The sequence below is a fragment of the Lampetra fluviatilis genome, chromosome 28 (genome assembly GCF_964198595.1).
Source record: "Lampetra fluviatilis chromosome 28, kcLamFluv1.1, whole genome shotgun sequence".
NCBI lineage: Eukaryota > Metazoa > Chordata > Hyperoartia > Petromyzontiformes > Petromyzontidae > Lampetra > Lampetra fluviatilis.
The window spans coordinates 7,939,462-7,957,403 of record NC_136302.1 but is presented as its reverse complement, the minus strand read 5'-3'; the positions used below and the strand labels follow the sequence as shown (position 1 = coordinate 7,957,403).

The 17,942-nt window shown below is 48.4% G+C and overlaps 1 protein-coding gene across 1 annotated transcript in view; it reads right to left on the bottom strand.

The window, feature by feature from the left end:
* LOC144942738 (calsyntenin-1-like) overlaps nucleotides 1-17,942 on the bottom strand; it is a 149,577-nt gene that overhangs the window by 51,002 nt on the left and 80,633 nt on the right. The window contains exons 3-5 of the mRNA XM_078869611.1: nucleotides 15,174-15,408; nucleotides 1,424-1,635; nucleotides 969-1,118 (exon numbers count right to left, since the gene is read on the bottom strand). Coding sequence (XP_078725737.1) covers nucleotides 969-1,118; nucleotides 1,424-1,635; nucleotides 15,174-15,408 — 597 coding nt within the window. The remainder of the gene's footprint in view (nucleotides 1-968; nucleotides 1,119-1,423; nucleotides 1,636-15,173; nucleotides 15,409-17,942) is intronic.

Sequence of the window (17,942 nt, the reverse complement as noted above, 5' to 3'; positions counted from 1 at the left end):
TGGAAACACGTGCAGCACACGCAGCACACGCGCGCACACACAAATATTGACATTTTTTTTTAATGTATTTTATCATATGCAAATTCTTTTGTCAAGGCGCTCTTCCCCCTCCAACCCAGCTTAAATAGACGCTCCAAGCCTGGGGTTGTTTCATTCAGACTCTGTCTTCTCGACAGACCTATTCTTCACCTGAGGACGGCTGCTTGCGTTGTGGCCGAAACGTCGTGAGAATTATTTGATTATGTTTAATTTTATTATTTTATTATTTCCCTTCTACGTGACTTTACCAAAAGAACCAAGAAGATGTATTTTACCAGGCAAGGCCCACCGAGCTAATTGGCTCTTTTCAGAAGCGACTTGGTTTTTGCAAACGATACCGCAACCGAGTGGCTTATTGCGTGGAGAATTATGGCAGCAGCCAAAGTCTAAAGGCATGTTTCTAAATGTGGAGGGGAAAACCGAAGGACCCAGAGGAAAAATGCACACAGCCATGAGGAGAGAGACACGCAAACTCCAAACATACATGCGAGGTAGTTATCTTGCCACTGTGGCGCCCTGATGTACGTCAGGCATGCTTTCCCGAAAGGTGCGATGACGAACTTCGAGTCAAAGCAATTTAGAGGGTAGGTGGAGGCGAAAGCAGAGAGGTCACCGATGCGAGAAAGGGCAGACGATGCTGTCAACGACATAAGTGTGTGCCGAGGCGACCCAAATCGGGTAGCGGTATTAATAAAGGGGCGACGTGTTTTGAAACGACGTAGAAGGGAGGGGGGGTAGACATGTACTGGGGTATTACTGTACAACTCACGTGTGCATGTATGTAGACGCACACGGATTCACGCGTAAGCACGAACACAAGAAAACGACACGGATGCGCCGAAAGCCTTCACAGACGGTCAGGGGAGGGCAGAGGGGGGGTTAAATGCCATCCTCCACGAATCTCAACATGACACACAGCGAGGCCTCACCTTGCCAGCCAGGCCGGCACACGGGCCGCACGCCGATGGTGACCAGGGCGTCCTCGGCCGAGCGCCGCTTGCCGCAGTCGTACGCCGCCACGGTCAGCTGCTGCTCGCCGTGCAGCTCGTATGACAGGCGCTCCGTGGCGCGGATCACTCCTGGGTGCGGCGGGGGGGTGGGGGGGGGAGTGGGAGCAGCGCTGTCAGTCAGTTTTCTTTCCCCAGCACCTCCGATTAGTACGGTTGGCTCCGTACGTGTCGGTGGCGGGTTAACGACACGTTTATATTGACGTGATCTAACCCAACAGCAACAACAACAAAAACCTGTTATCACGAAGTGCGCAATTCACGGCCGCTATCACAGTCGCTAAAAGCCACCGCCGAGAATTGAAAACCGGCGAGCTTCCGATTGGGATTTCCGCCACCGCCGTCGCTGCCCGGCACCGCCGCCGCCGCCGCCGTACCGTCGGAGTCGATGGAGAAGGGCGCGCCCGCGGTGAGGATCTGGTAGTCGCAGACGCGGCCGAAGAGCGGCGAGCAGTCCCCGTCGCTCGCCTCGACGCGCACGAGGGCGGCGCCGGGCTCCGCGGCCTCGTCCACGCTGGCGCTGTACTCGCCCTGCAGGAACTCGGGCGCGTGGCGGTTCACGCTCTTTACCCGCACGTGCACCATGGCCCTGTGGGGAGGGGGGTGTAACGGTTAGCGTGCTGCGCTACGAACCTGGCCACCTGGGTTCGATTCCCGCTCATGGCCGACACCAGTGACAATGATCTGAACCGGTCCTGGGCCTCCCCTAGGTCGACTCAGCCTCAATTGAGTACCTGGTGCAATGTGTAAACATCGCCACTGGGGAGACAAAAGTGGTTGGGCGTGGTGCTGGCCACCCACCCCCTCGTGTGCCGTGTTGGCCTTCATAAACGCTGTGCAATGACGACGACGACGATGATGATGATGGGAGGTGTGTGTGTGTCGCAAGTGCTTGGGGAGGAGCTGGCTGATGAGATGGTATAAAGAGGTGATGTGGTGGCTCAGAGGTCGGAGCAATGAGCAGCCCATCCCATCATTAACCTGAGTAGCGAGCCGACAATCTCGATTGCACGAAAACAAACCGGTCGTGTTAAATTCAATTCTGGAATGAGTTTGGCACAATTCCACGTCTGAGAGTGGCTTGTGACAAATATGGGGCCTGTGGGCCATTTCTCTCCCCCTAATGTGTGGACTAGAGATCACCTCAAGGGTTTTCAGAGGTAGTTCTGGAATATTCACTTCAGTGGACCGTACTCTTAACAGGAAGGGTGGCATTACTCTGCGAGAGATCTAAATGAACACTCCGTCCCGAGATGCGACTCCAACAGCAAAATCAGACATCTGTGAAGAAAGAGCTTCATAGCTCATCCTCCTGGATAAATAAAGATTCTGATTCTTCCATCCAAGTACTAACTAGGCTCGACACTGCTTAGCTTCCGAGATCGGGTGAGATCGGCCGGATTTAGGGTGATGTATATGGTCGTAGGCTAAAGATTCAGATTTTGACAGCTGGGATAAAATTTGGGAGAAGTATAAACAGAACGCAATTTTTTTTTTTAATGCTAAAAAAGCATCTTATTGTTTTGCGTTTGTCGTGCGTTACGAACATTCGCCAGGACGCACCACACAATAATACCAATCCCAGAGGAGGTCGGCCAGTCCATCCGCGACGCCTCGCAAACCTGGAGCAAATGAGCTTCTCACTTCCATTTAATGGCCGTTTCCTCTCAATTGATCTTCAATAATAAAAAACAACAATAGTCATTGCGTAAATAATTAAGAGTGTAAATGCTTCCCATTGTTGTTCTCCCTCGTCCGGTCCCACGCGTTGTTTTTAATTGCTTCGTGTAAATATTCCGCCTCGGCTAATTCAGTATTCGAGTTGATTATAATTTCAGCGAGTGATTACAGCAATCTACATTTAATTCTCCTGTTTTGCAAATTGCTTTGCCATTCTAGTATATGGCTTTGACGACACAGGTCTGCTTTGAAAAAGAGACTTCGAGTCTTAATGAGTTCCTACCCACATACACGCAGAACGCTGTTGTCAAGCCACTGCTACATGAGGGCCTCTCCGTGCATTGTTGGGTCATGGAGGTTATTTCACCCATATTTCACCGCACTTGCCAGTGCTGGTCGTTGAAGGTGCAGGAGACGTACGGGTACAACACAACAATCGATTTTTACCATTAGCTCTCCGACATGATGGCGGCTTGTTCCGCATGATCTCTGACATTTATCTCCAAGTGCTGGGAGCAATGGCATTCGAGAACCATGCACCACAGGCACGAAAACATACGCATGCCCTTTGCCGCCAAACAAAGTAGCTTCTAGCCGCACCGCCTATAATCACCCTGTGATGCATCGCGCTCACACATTCAAACACTATCCAAAGCCTCAAAAGCCTGTTTAGCTCCCACGATTGATGGCATTGGGTGCATAATGCCAATGGGCTCTTGGCGGGTCAAAATAAAGATCTTGACTGTCGCTACTTCCCGACACACATTAAACACCTATTCCCAATCGGTTGCCTGGCATGTGATGGGGCCTCGTATGATGAGGCTCATCTGATGGATTCGGGTCTTAAGAAACCAATGCCACCGTATTTCTATTCATCTCCGTCTGCTATAGACGGGACTAAATTAAACAAACTGTGCTCTTTCCCATAGACACAGATATAATTAGGTTTTGGCCAACACAAGCATGCCTGCCACTTTCACAATACACAAATAACCTTTAGAAATTACATCCGACTGCTTGATAATCTAAAATGAAGGCGAATTTTTATTACAAAGTGTGGGATAACCTAAGACCTGAGTAAACGTGCATAATTAATCAAGAGAAAACCCACCTTATGAAACATTCGGTAGACACACAAAGGCGATCAATAAAAAAAAAGAGTGAATTATGAAAACGCATTAAGTTCTGACGTGTACATTTTTATCTAGTTTACAGTCAATTCGAGGAAAGTCGGTAGATGGTTTAAGTGGCGTGAAAATGCTCCTGGAGTTTTCCCACACTCCTCTTTTTTTTTTGGGGGGGCGTAGGGGTGTGTGTGGTTGGGGAGTGGGGGAATGTTTCGACAGCCAAAAAAGCAAATCAAACAATTTAGTTGAAGGAGCATGGCCCCTCGCTTAGGGCTTCGAAGGATGGTTAAGAATTCGGGGCTGGTTCTCTGGGGACGGAGTAAGATTATTTTTCTTTTTGTAAAGCGTAATTGAGACAAAACACATGGGAAGGGGGGGGGGTAGGAGCACATAAGGAAAAAAGAACGGAGCGGACGACGCGACCGACCGCAGCGCTAACTTGGCAGTTTGAAAAGCAAACACAAAGCGACGTTCCCAAACCGTGGTGGGAAGAAAAAAAAAACACTAAATTGGGGCTACATTCTTTTGCACATCCCCCCCCCCCCATGGATCCAAGCATAGACAATTAACGAGGGAAGAAAAATAAAATCTATTTGTGTATATTTTTGTTCGTTGGGCTCGGCGCACGCAATCTGGACGGAATGTGCTTGCGCGGGTTTTTGATGCCTGCGAGCGGTTAATGTTGAGAAGCGAGCGATTTAACGCCGGATCGTTGTTTTTCCTCGGCAGATTTTTTTCGAGAGGCCGAGACGTCCTTCTCGCACGTAAACAAAAGCTTACGCCATATTCAAATGTAGCGAGCAGAACGCTATGTTCTGCTTCACTTTTTATACAGATTTTTTTTTAGGTAAAAATTCTACGATTTAACGTATATAACGCGATTGGGTTGTGCCACGCTTTGAGCATTTTAATGTTGAGCATTTTGGGTGCAGTAGTGGAGGGATGTTTACTACCTCGCCTGTTATGCAGGAAGTCGTGAGTTTGATCCCGACCCTGACGCCTGCTGCAAATCTGGAATGTGCATGTTCTGTCCCCGTGGTCGCGTGGATTTTTCTCCGGGTCCTCCGGTTTTTCCCTCCATATTTATAAACGTGCGTTTAGAGTATTTGGCTGCTGCCATAACTTTTCACACAATAAGCCACTCCGTTGAGCTATAATTTGTGGCCAGTTCGCTTCTGAATAAGAGCTACATAGCTCAGTGGGCTTAACTAGGTAGCATAAAAAGAGGAGCAGTTTTTACTTTCAACTCTCAAGCTAATTCAACGCTGTGAAGATGGCCGTAGCATTAGCAGCGCGTCGCAAAAGCTTGCTCAATGCGCAACCCGGCCCGGAAAAAAGCCCACATTTAGAATTAATGAACGTAAACATTTTTTTTAAATGATGAAGGCCAATCTAAGAAACTAATTTTAAACTCAATACATGCCCTTGGTATATGGTTTCAAACCGAGGCGCAGCCCACTCGGTATATTTAGCCGGGCCCTAACCCTAAAAATAATGTCTTCCATTAAAAAGAATATTAATGAATACTGCCGAAAAATATTTATTGGCAAAGGATAATAAAGCACAAATATGAAATATAACCGCTATGCATCTCTCAGTGTTGCATACTGTAATGCAATTGGATCCTGCAAAATACGTTTGGTGTAATTTTTGGAGCGATTAAATTTTCTTCACGGAGGTAATGAATGCGCGAACGATTTTTTCAGGCATACAAATGCGTCTCTGTGGGCCCGAGCGTAAAGCCAGCAAGCAAGTCAAGACCCCATGCACAGGACAGCACTGTATATAGTGCACTCGACACAGAACACTGCTGTATTTTTGCAAGTGCAAGTTTAAATATAATTGCTTCTTTTTCAAGTACTGGAAGGAAAAAAAAATACGTTAGCACAATAAAATTCTAAGCGGCCATTTACCGGACGGCTTCACTGCACGGGCACGCCCAGCAATTTTTCCACCACTAGCACCGTAAATGAAAACATCTATTCATGCAGCAACACCATACCACCACACACCCGCGTAATATACCCTGGACAATTTTTTTTCCACCGTTATTTATTCTTTTTTTTATTACTGGGTGTAGACAGTGCGCTTCAGGGATCTGTCCACTGGGACATCAAGCCGTGTGCCAAGAGGCCCTGTGCAGACAGAAGCCTCATGCGATCACAGCTAAAACACACGATTCCCTCTGAAGCGCTCGTTACATCACCAGCTGTGCCTGTCCACAAAAGGTGTCTCACGCGGAACAAATGCAACATTCATCTGGATTCCGGCAAGGCTGTTAATTTCCTCTCTTGCCAAATACTACTGCGCTACTGTACGACGACGATGAACGATTCCAATTCCACAGATCGGCAATCACAACTCGTCCATCTGTCCACGCATCTCTTGGTTTCGTAATCGGCTGAAATTAAGTTGCTTAACTTTGGCAATTAACGTCCGAGCGCCGCCAAGCGAAAATCAAAGACCAATCTCCAATGAGCATCCGCCGAAGAACGCAGGGGCCACGTGCGCCAAAAAGCACGCGACGTCTCAATCCCCACCGTGGACGCTTTGAAAAGGGGAAGCAAATCTTTTTGTACGTGCAGCCACTAGTTATTTATTGCAATCTCCCAGAGGCCGCGCGGAAGCCCTTTTGAAAGGGGAGGCGATAACGGAGCAGGCGTGCGGGCGGGCGATACATCGGGGAAGCATTATCGACGCGCGGAGCCACGTCCTGATGAGGGGTCTAGGAGAACCGCGGTCAGTCCATCGACCGGGGGGGGGCCTGGTCGCATCGCATGGGTGGTCATTTGTGAACCGGATGGCCATTTGTGAACCGGGTGGCCCATGTAGAACCTGCTACCAAGACTGAAAAATCGGTGAAAAAAAAACACCCGTGAAAAATAACTTCATAGCTTATCGGATTCATCCGGCATAAATAAACATTTTGAATATTCTGATTCTGAAACGCAATGATGTCGCGCTCCTCCGGGTGTGGTGACGGTAACGCCATGACCCCCGGGGGCACGAGATGGCTGCTCGCGAAGCTCCCGAGGTGGCCGATGACTCGGTTTGGCAAAACTGCCCATTGAAGTATTGGCCATCAAGGAACGGGTCTTTTAAAGAATTGGAGCTTTTGCACCGTACGTAGCCAACCGGGATAAATTGCAAATTGCCCCTAATGAAAAAAAAAAAACTCATCGACGTTTTTCTGGATGAATAAAGGACCAGTGTTCTTTTCTTCTTTAAACCAGAAACCTATACACTGCTCAAACTGGGACCGTAAACTCGGCAAACAACGGCAAGTAATAAAACGTGTCGAAATTAACGAGCAAGGTCCTTTGAGGATTCCCAACTGCGAGAGGCAAACCCCCCCCCCCCCCACTTTCGGCCAGATCACCCAGGGAAATCGTCCAATTTCTCTCGGATCTCGGAAGCCAAGCTGGATCGAGCCTGGATGTCGTTGTTCAACAATGGCAGCAAATGCATTGTTGTTCTGTACTTCTCCTCCCTCCTACACGGTGAAGTATGGCCGGGTGGGTGGGAGGGGGGGAGACCCTCATCTAGCAGCGGATTGACAAAAAAGGGCCGTGCTTGCAACCGTCCTGTGATATTTTTAATAATAAAACTAAAATATTGTTAAAATGTTCCCATGCACAAGAACATTTGCCGTGGTTCAGTGCCCAACTCCATTGTTCGTCTCCGAGTAAACAATGGAACAAATGCCCTTTCTCGCAAGAGACAGGAGTCACTTAATACAGCACCCATTGCCCACGGCCCCACGAAGCTGTTCTCGTGTTGTCACTGCCGACGGCACCATGGGGCTTGCTGTGCATGTACAGTCACAAAGGTCCAAGTGGATTTCTGCTCAGATGACCGTTGAGGCGGTGGCTCATCTCCGGTTTAGAGCCCAGAGCCAGTGGTGCAAATTCCTCATTCGTATTCTAGGGGCGAAGCTATTCATAGGACGAAACTCTGTTGACTTTCTTCCCTGCAAAGTGGTACTCTTTTTATCTGCCCTGAAGGGATGATGGGCCGAAGCAACCGCCCTCCACCCACAGCAACCAACCAAGATTCAAACTGTCAGCTGTGAAAACACCACTAACCCGCGAATTACCCATTTGGAATATACACAGCAATAACCATCACCCCCCCCCATCCCCCCAACTGCCAAAAACGTGGCAAGAACCTCCTGAACGAGTCATGAGACTTCGGCGAGTCTTTTCTGGCCAAGCGAGCGGAATAAACAATACCAACAATAACCAAGAACAACACCACCGACCTTCACAGACTACGAGCCGCTCGAAAACGCTGAGTCACCCACTGGCAGACTGTCGTGCCCATGCATGTGCAACCCAAACTACTATTAAACTATTAAACTATTTTTTTGTATTTTACCAGGTAAGGTCCACTGAGCTATGTAGCTCTTTTTCAGAAGCAACCCGGCCATCACAGATGATAGCTCAACGAAGTGGCTTATCACGCGGAAATTTATAGCAGCCAAATACTCTAAAACGCGCGGCGATTATAAACGTGGAGGGAAAAAGCAGAGGCCCTCGAGAAAAATCCACGCAACCACGGGGAGAGGAGACACGCAAACTCCAAATATACCGGCGTCAGGGCTCGGGAGTGAATCCACGACCTCCTGCACACCAGGCGCGGCAGTTAACATCTCGCCACGACCCCCCCCCCCCAACCACCACCACGTGTGAAAGCGGCGCCAACGACACCGCGTCCACAGGTACCCGACACGGCAACCGTCGTCAGGGAGAAGCCAGCGGGGACCGCGCACGCAAGCAGCTGGAACGCTCGCGAGGCGCAGCTGCCCCGCTCGCACGAGCGTGAGCGGGACGGGTGGGGGGAGAGAACAGCAAGGTCGCGGCCGTCCCTTGAGGGGGGCGTTGACGGGAAGCCAATGTCACGCATTGCCCCCCCCGCCTCCTCCCGTTGGCGATCGCAGCGCACGCGGCGCTCGCGCGACGCCGGTACGATCGCGAACGGCCGCTCGCGTTATTTTCTCAATTTCAGCCGCGACGACGGATGGATGCCTCTGGGGCTCACGGTGCGGAACAATACGACCGGAGTTGTCCGCCCATCGTTGCTGTCGCCAAACGGCTGGCATTGCAGTGAAAACAAGGTGCAGGTGCAGGCCCCCTGCAATTGTTGCTTGCTCGAGCCGCTGCTGGCAGAGGAGGAGGAGCTTCAGAGAGCCAGTCCGGAGGGTATTTGCGGTTTACTCTTCCCACGCGCGCCTGACGTCTGGGGGAGAGACGACAGTAGGCACGCCTAACCCCACCGCACACGAGCTGCCGATCAACCAACCGCGGTGAACATGACGGGCCTGCTGGGTCGTCGTGGGTTGGCATCGCCGTGAAATAATTTACAGAATTAGAATATTTTCCCACGAATTACTCAAATCGGGATTCGACGTGGAAAACGTCACCCCCCCTACTGGCAGACTAATTGCTCCAGGTCAGTCTTGTAAATGAGACTCGTGGTCGTCTCTTGATTTGTCATCTTGTTAAAAAAAAAGTCATAGATTACACCAACGGTAGCATTAATTTGAACGATGTGAGCAAAGCAAAACCCTGTAAAGTAAGTGACTGAGTCGGGTAATACCTCTTGCGTCAATCCCCATGAAGGTGGTTTTATTATTAGAATGCATTTTTTTGCTATTTATACCGATGTGGATGCTAATGATGATGGAAGACAATTTGAGTTCACGCTCCAGGAGACAAATTTCCAAGGTATCGATTTAGCCGATTTTGAAAGGGTTTTTACGCTCGCAGGATGTCCAAAGCGAAGTGCCGGGAATGTTCATCAAGTGGCGAGCTCCCCTATCAGATCAAAGCACACCTCTTATCCTAATGAAGTAATTAGATAAATTACTGAGCTTGGCTGACCAAGACTTCAGCTCAAGCAGGAGATTTTTCTAGGTCACGCAGGCAAGGAAGTCAGGTTGGGGCGGTGGTAGAGCCTGGTGGTGTAGTTGGCGCACTAGCCACTCAAGAGCCGTGAGAAAAGCATGTGATACAGTTGCCTACCGATGCAACAACAAAGGTAAAAAGTGCCTTCCGAGAGCAAAACAACACCGGGAATCCGAAGCATGTTCAGATTGCACCACCTTTGTTGTACAAATTTCACACACAGCCCCATTGTGATGGGGCCCACTCGCTCGAACAAGGTGGCATTACGTTGTATTTAAGCCGCAGAAAGAGAATAAGGGAATCGGTCTGCCAGATTAATCCTCGTTGGGGCTCATCAGCAGAAGATAGCCAGCTGCCATTGTCCCTGTGCAGCCTTCCCCTGCACTGGAAGGACACATTCAGGTCACAGTCCAAGGGGCTCTATCCGGTGATGTTCCAAAAGGAAGTGAATGCTGAGAAAGCGAATGTTGAAGATTACGAAACCCACTTGGCAGCGTGGGTCATCAACAATGAACGGGCTGCTTTCCCCCCTATCTTAAAAAGGTACCAATTTATCATTTCAAGTGGAAATGTTACAAAAGCAGGAGAATTCCATGTTCAATACAGCATACACCAATTAGTAGAGGTGGTTAAACCGAATCAATATTAATTGTTTCGTCGATTAAAATAAATTGTTGAACTCGCGATATGTGCACTAAATCGCGTTTTGATAATGGATGTTTTTGCAATTCATGATAATGGGTTCATGTGACCCCTGAAGCCACTAGTGGCCGCTGCATTCACCGCTATGTAAACAAAACCATTGATCTTTGAATCGAACCACGACCTTGAATCACGACCATTCATCAAATCACCAGCGGGGTGAATTGTTAAACCTATGCCGATTAGTCTCTGCCTGGCCCAAGAGATTGAGCATTTCAAACGACTCACATTTCCTTCCAAAATAAATTATTTATACAACAAAAGCACAGCCCGGAGAATTAAAGGTGGAGGGGTCCTTTGAAGGTCCATAAAACAAAATAAAAAATACTTCGGTCCAGGAAACAAGAATGATTGAAAGCCCTCCGATAACAACTCTTCCCTTTTCCAGTTTCACCAGAGATTACAATGATGTGCACAGGTAAAGGTGCAGTCCTGCTATTGGTGGCACATGCTCCTGTTGGAGGACGGGCCTCCCACTGAGGGCTGTCTGTCTAGAGTGCCCTCTCTAGAGGGGCACGTGGCCCACTCTTCCAAGCTGGACAAAAGTCTTCCAAGAAGTGGGAGTATCAAATCTCTGCCGACCGAATTACCAAATTCATACTTGTGGGTGCACGGAGGGCAGGGAAAAAATAAACGTCAACCGCCTGTACCAGAAATCGAGTCAAACCGGCGACCCTGTTTTGCAAGTCCAGTGGGCTAACCATTACACCATGGTGGCGTCCCATCGACGCCACGGCTAACGGACGGAAGACTAAATAGACCTCACCCACGAGATAACGCTGATATTGCCGACATTGATTAAATAAATAAGCTTTGGTCACAGGTGGCAAATAGGCTGTGATGATGATTATGGCCCTCTGAAAGTGCACATAATTAAGCATGCAAATTAGTTTAATCAGAATAACGGCAAAAGCTGCACAATCACGTCTCATTGTTTGAGGCGTCCTCTGCCAGCTGACCTTGCTTGAGGCGCTCAGGTGGTCCTGAGAAAATGTGCGTAATTCTTTTTTTCCTCCACAGGGGGTTCGATTTAATATTTTCATATCCTGAACGCGAGTGGAAGGCTGCCCATGCGGATCCTCACAGGGCAGGCGGCTCCACTAATGCGACTGTAATTTCTTGGCACTTTATAAAATTATATACATTTAAATTCGACTTAGTTTCACCTAGCGTCCACCAGCATTTGCTCAGTGTTACAGTGTCGCACCGTATCCCTCCGCCCCCCCCGGAAGAGCCTTTTTTAGTCTGGCGTGTTTTGTCACCCAGAGAAGCACCGTCGAGCATCGGTGCTTCACGTCAGTTTCTGCTGTGCAGCTGTTCGTGGACTCAGCTGTTTAAAAATGCGAGACAAAGTAAAAAAGAAGTCAATTGCAAAAATAGCTATTTGGTTCTTTCGGTAAAGTCACGTAGAAAGAAATTAGATTGAATAGTAATAGAATACGACGTTTCGATTGCAACACAAGCAACCATCATCAGGTACAAATGAATGAGAAAACAAACATAGGAGACTTGGAAATATAATGCAATACAACACAGTCGCCCAACACAAGAGTCAACACCCCACCTGGTTGATTACCTTCTTCCAAAGATTGCTAGATTTGAGAAAGAGACAAAACATAATCACGGAGACACACAGACAGACACACAAGCAGAGAGAGACTCACACAGAGACAAACAGAGAGAGACACACACACATTGGCACAGAGAAAGACTACGTCTCTGTGTCGAGGCCTTAAAGAGAGAGAGGGGGTGGGGCAGGGAAAGTTGTGTGGAATTCCTGCCCATAGCGTCCGGAGGATTCTATTATTATTTGATTTAATCTCTTTCTACGTGACTTTACCGAAAGAACCAGAGTAATTCCTGCAGTCACGAAAGCTTCGAATCTAGTTTGCAAAAAATAATTTACTTTTATAATTTTAATCGACAAAGTTTCATAACAAAGTTAGCTAATTGATGCGTAAATCACAAACGGAATGTAAATTTAAGAGTCCTAAAAAAAAACGCTTTTCAAAAACGTGAACTATTAATAATCGTAATGAATTTCATGGTTGCAATAGTTATCAGACCGAACCAGAGGTCGCCGGTCGGAACTCCCAGCGCGTGGCGGTAGAAATAATGGCGCACGTTTAATTTTATCCTCCAACGCGCCGCCCTCGGCCCACACGGCATAACATTTGGGTGCAGCACAGCCAGCCGATATCGGTCAGGTCACATGGGTGGGATGATGTGTCTGGGTACTCCCATCGCTTCCAACTACATCTGGCCAGCGTGGAAGAATAGGCCAAAATACCCTTTAAGAAGGGCTCTCCAGAGCTCCCTTTAGCAGGGGCCCTTCTGCTCGACATCAGTGGGTCGAGTAAGAAATTGCAGCGCTGCACGGAGTTTTACAATTCATATTTTGTTCCCCCCCCCCTCCCTTCTGCTGCCGTCTGGAATGCTCTTCCTTCCGATTTTAAGAAGCCACTGGAGCTATGCACTTTAAAATCAAGACTGAAATCTCATTTTTTTAAACTGCTTTTTGTGTTTAGTTTGCTGTCCTTCCCCCGCACCTTCAATTAGCACAGTTTGCTACGTACGGTGCGAACGAAGTTCAACGTACTTACGTACGTACAGGTGCACAACTCCTGCGCAGAGGGGGACATGCAAACCCCCCCCCCCCCCTCCTCCAAACCTCACCGTCTCCCAAAAACCAATAGAATGTAAGGTACCGGCATTGCAGTACGTGTCAGACATTCAACCGATTAGAAGAGATACGGCACGCTTGATCTCGGTGAAAAAGGGCCAAGAAGCGACGGCTGTACAATACGTTTTAAACACAAGCGTGTTTGGCAATTAATATGGAAACAATACGGGCTCAGAGGAGAGCAGCTACAATCATTGAAACCTGCAGCTACGGAGTAGTGGGTGCGGTGGGGGGGGTTTTGAAGCCTCAGGGGGCCCATGAGCGATGGTCTGTGCTGCATTAACACAGTTCAAAGGTGAACGGGTAGGGAGAATGCAGTGGGGAAGGGTGGCAGTTGCTCCTGCTGGGAGCCCCATATAGCCGATGATTGCCGCCGGAATGGCTGCTACACATCAAGGGGTGGTGGGTGTGTGTGTGTGTGCTCACACTTCTTTTTCTTTCACCTTTCCAGTAGAGCTGCAGCTTGCCCCCCCCCCCCCCCGAATGCAATTAAATAACTTTGGGGGGGGGGGAGAGGGAGGGAGGGAGGGAGGGGAGGGGAGAGCAGAACGAACGCCTGAAAAATCATGTCGTCCCCGATTTTACATCGACCGCAAAAAGGTGCGGCCCGACGTGCCGTCAACCCTGTGGTGGCTGTGGGCCGAGGGCTCGAGCCGGCACCTGGCTTGGAGGGTGCGGTGGTGGTCTTACAGATGCCTTCCCGACACGCCAGTAAAGGTGAGCTATTCAAGCCCCCACGTGATTTGCCCCCCTGCCAATTTAGCCAAGGTTAGAAATGAAGCACGAATCCACGACAACGTGCCATTATCCGTTTAAGTTAAAAGCGATTGTAATAATTAGCATTACTTTAAAACACCCGTGTGTAACGTAATTGTGACCATTTGTACGATTGCTACCCCCGAGGTATGGAATTTCCCTTCCCCCAGCACTCTGTGATGTGGGCCCCCCCTGCTGCTACTCGTCACGGTCAAGCTCCAGACATTCCCCATAATCAGCCAGTCTATCCACTGCTGGACGAAAACCTCCCCATAACGTCACAGGTTGGGAATCACTGGTGTAAGCAATTGCAGGGCTTCATTACAAATATATACATAAACTAAACGATAAAACTAAACTATTTTTGACCAGGTAAGGCCCACTGAGCTATATGGCTCTTTTTCAGAAGGGACCTGGGAAAAATTATATCCCAACAAAGTGGCTTGTCATGTGGAAATTTACAACAGCCCGATACTCTAAACGCACGTTGATTCTAAATGTGAAAGGAAAAACCGAAAGACCTGGAGAAAAATCCACGCGACCACAGGGAGAACATGCAAACTCAAAATATACAGGCGTCAGGGTCGGGATCGAACCTATGACCTCCTGTATAAATAGGTACTGCATATTCTCACATGAACATAATGCATTACATGATTACATTAACACACCTCTGATCTTTGCACCTAATAGGCTCACAGTGATGCCATCACACCTTCACTCTATTTAAGAGCGGACACAGGAAAGACATCTTCACAATTCTGGCTAATCGCCTGATGAAGCTGGTGGTAATCACCAGCGAAATGTCACGTCATTCAAATTGTAAATGTTGTGGTTTCACTTTAGAACCACATCGGCCTGCTGAAGTAGTAACAAATTGGCACGTTCTGTTTTACGTGGCAAACCTCGCTAATTGGCTGTACCGGATGGTGGTGGGTTAACGACATGGTTTAGTTTTATGTGTTTGTGTATTTGTTTACCTTTCATATACTTTGCACTACTCTCATGTTTTTGTACTGGTTGTTGTTGTAACGTTCTTACCCGCCCCTACTGGACACCTGTGAAAAAGAGCTTCATAGCTCACCAGATTCCCTCCGTGTAAATAACGGAATCAGAATGTTTATTTATACTATCTAACCCAAAACAACCTTAGTCATGACCTCCTGCATACCGGGCGAGGGAGTCAAGATCTCGCCACCGCGGCTCGCTTCTGTGGCACCGTGACCGAGGCGCGAGATACGGAAATGGGGGGGGGGGGGGTGTGGTGACTCACTTGCGTGACTTCTTCTGGCCGGTTCCGTCCGGGCCCTCACCACAGTCGTAGGCCTGCACGGAGAAGGTGTAGTCACGGCGAGCCTTGTTGGTGGTGTCGGCGTCGCCGGGCCCTCGCGATGGACAACCCAGCGGGTGAGTGGCCCTCACAAGGCCCTCACCGCTCTGCCCGTCCACCAGCACCACCTCGAAGGGGATGTCGCCCGCTCCACTTACGCGGAAACCGCATATCTCTCCTGAATGGTCGGGACACGCATGCGGGCACAGAGATGAGGGATTCATTACCGCTGCTGCTGCTGTCATCGTTGTCATTGTGGTCGTCGATGCCGTTACCTCTATCATCACGATCATCATCATCATCACCACCACCAGCATCATCATCAATACCACCACCTCTGTCATCACCATTAATCATTACAGTGCACTTCATATATATAGTATACATACACCCATCTGGCCTTTGTGGATGAGTAGGCCCTTCCACTAGCAGTGGCTTGAACAATAAACTGCAGGGCTGCCCTGGAATTGAATTCGAGTCACAACCTTTTGCGCGCAGCAACATAGAGGCACCACTCCGCCCTCCCACAAGAACCTGCCTTGCACCACATTGCAAGCAAAATTACGATTCGGACAATAACAACAAAAATTACTCACAATGATAAAATCACGAGCACCTCAAGGTTGACTAAAAGATCGCGCATTCAACCGAATCAACCCGTAAATACATGGAGGCCATTTCACCGACGTAAACAATTGCTATCATTAGCAATTCGCGGGAGAAATTCTGTCACGCCGCGTCAGTACGTAGGGGGGCGGCTGGGAGGGGGGGGCAGTGGGAAGCCATCCCGGGTCCTGAAAAGATTTATTGCCACAAGGAATCTAATGTCTTGGGCAATTTGCCAAACCCGTGCCAGGCTGTGGGAAAGAATACAAAAAGGATGTTGCATGGGTAGGGGGCACTAGGTGGGGGGAGGAGGGCAGGCAGGGAAAGCAACACCATGCCCACAGATTCACCACACACTTCGGAAGCCACGGTGCAATTTGGAGGGGTCCACATGTTTCTTACGAGTAAAAAAAAAACCCTCTGCCCATTAACATCCAAACCGACTGTAAAATGAGATGGGGTTGCTGCTAATTTATAGACCCACACATTCGGCGATGGCGCGTACGCATCACATGTCGCGGTGATTATAGTGAAGCTGCTCTAATCGGAGAGCGTCCTATCCAATGGGCGCATGCATTCCGTGTCGTAAATAGAACGTCAGAGAATAATATTAGTCCGCAAAATGGATTCTTCTTGCTATCCACGCTTTTCCACAGATATCAGCAAGTTACCTAGTTGCCAGTGCCAACTGATCCTATTATCCACATATGCATAACCGAGTCAAATGTCAAGTTCCACGCTTATTTTGTTTAAACAGGTGAGAGAACTCAAGGGGACCAGGATGAGTCTCATTTGCAAGAGTGACCTGGGGGACCCACAAAAGCTGCCCCGTGGCTTCACGGATAAGCGACATTAATCCTAACATCCACGTTTCTTACCGATAAGAGGAGGAGAAACTCAGAAATCGCCGTTAAAATTAATCCCGCTATCTGCATCTATCCTTGAATAGCCACACGGGAAGTAATTTCCACGGACAAACTCGGGGGTAATCGGATCTGCCAACAGCACTCCCACCCTCCCCCATTGCCAAGGATGATAGAAGTTGAACTTAAACGCGTATAGATCCACACTGACATAGTGCCCGTTATAACATCGCTTAGTTAAGAGCTACGGAGTTAGTTCATGAACTGAAAATGTTCCAGGGCGCAGGGAAAGCGATGTTTCTCACAGCGCCTCTGCGTGGGAAAGCGGACGCGTTCGACCGGTGGCACCTGCGACGGACCCCTCCCGCCTCCATTTCATCGACGCGCCATTGCCAACACCGAGGCTCCGCTGGCGAAGAGCGTCTCCCCGGCGGTGACCGAATGGTCAGGGGCCAGGAGACTTCAACCTCTCAGGACCCACGTCGCCCGGGCGGACACCTCGGGCCTCATTGCATCAGAGTCCTGCGCACCACCACCACCACCACGAAACTAAACTATTTGTAAACTAAGCTATACTATCTTTTTGTTTTTTTCGGTAAAGTCACGTAGAAGGGAAGTAATAAAATAATAAAAATAAAACATAAAAAAATAATTATGTTTTATTTTTATTATTTTATTACTTCCCTTCTAAAACATAATAAAATAATTATGTTTTATGTTTTATTTTTATTATTTTATTACTTCCCTTCTACGTGACTTTACCGAAAAAACCAAGAAGATGAATCCCTGCAGTCACGAAAGCTTTAAATCGAAATTTAAGCTATAGTATTTTTTATTTTTATTTTACCAGGTAAGGCCCACTGAGCAATATAGATGTTTTTCAGAAGCAACCTGGCCACAAATGATGGCTGAACGAAGTGGCTTATATCATTGGAACCTCATTTGCCAATAAAAAAATAAGATAATTGGTTTTTTACCCTTCTATCTGGCAACAAAACTGACACCTTTTTTTACGAGGAGTCATGCTTGCATAGACCACAATACCTGCAGTCATAATGCAAACAAAAAACATAACTCTGCTTATCACGTGGAAATAACGGCAGCAGCCAAGCACCCTAAACGCATGCGTTTCTAACCGTGGTGGGAAAAACCGGAGCACCAGGAGAAAAATCCACGAAACCAGAGGGAGAGACACGCAAACTCCAAATATAGAGCAGGCATTAGGGTCGGGATCGAACCCACG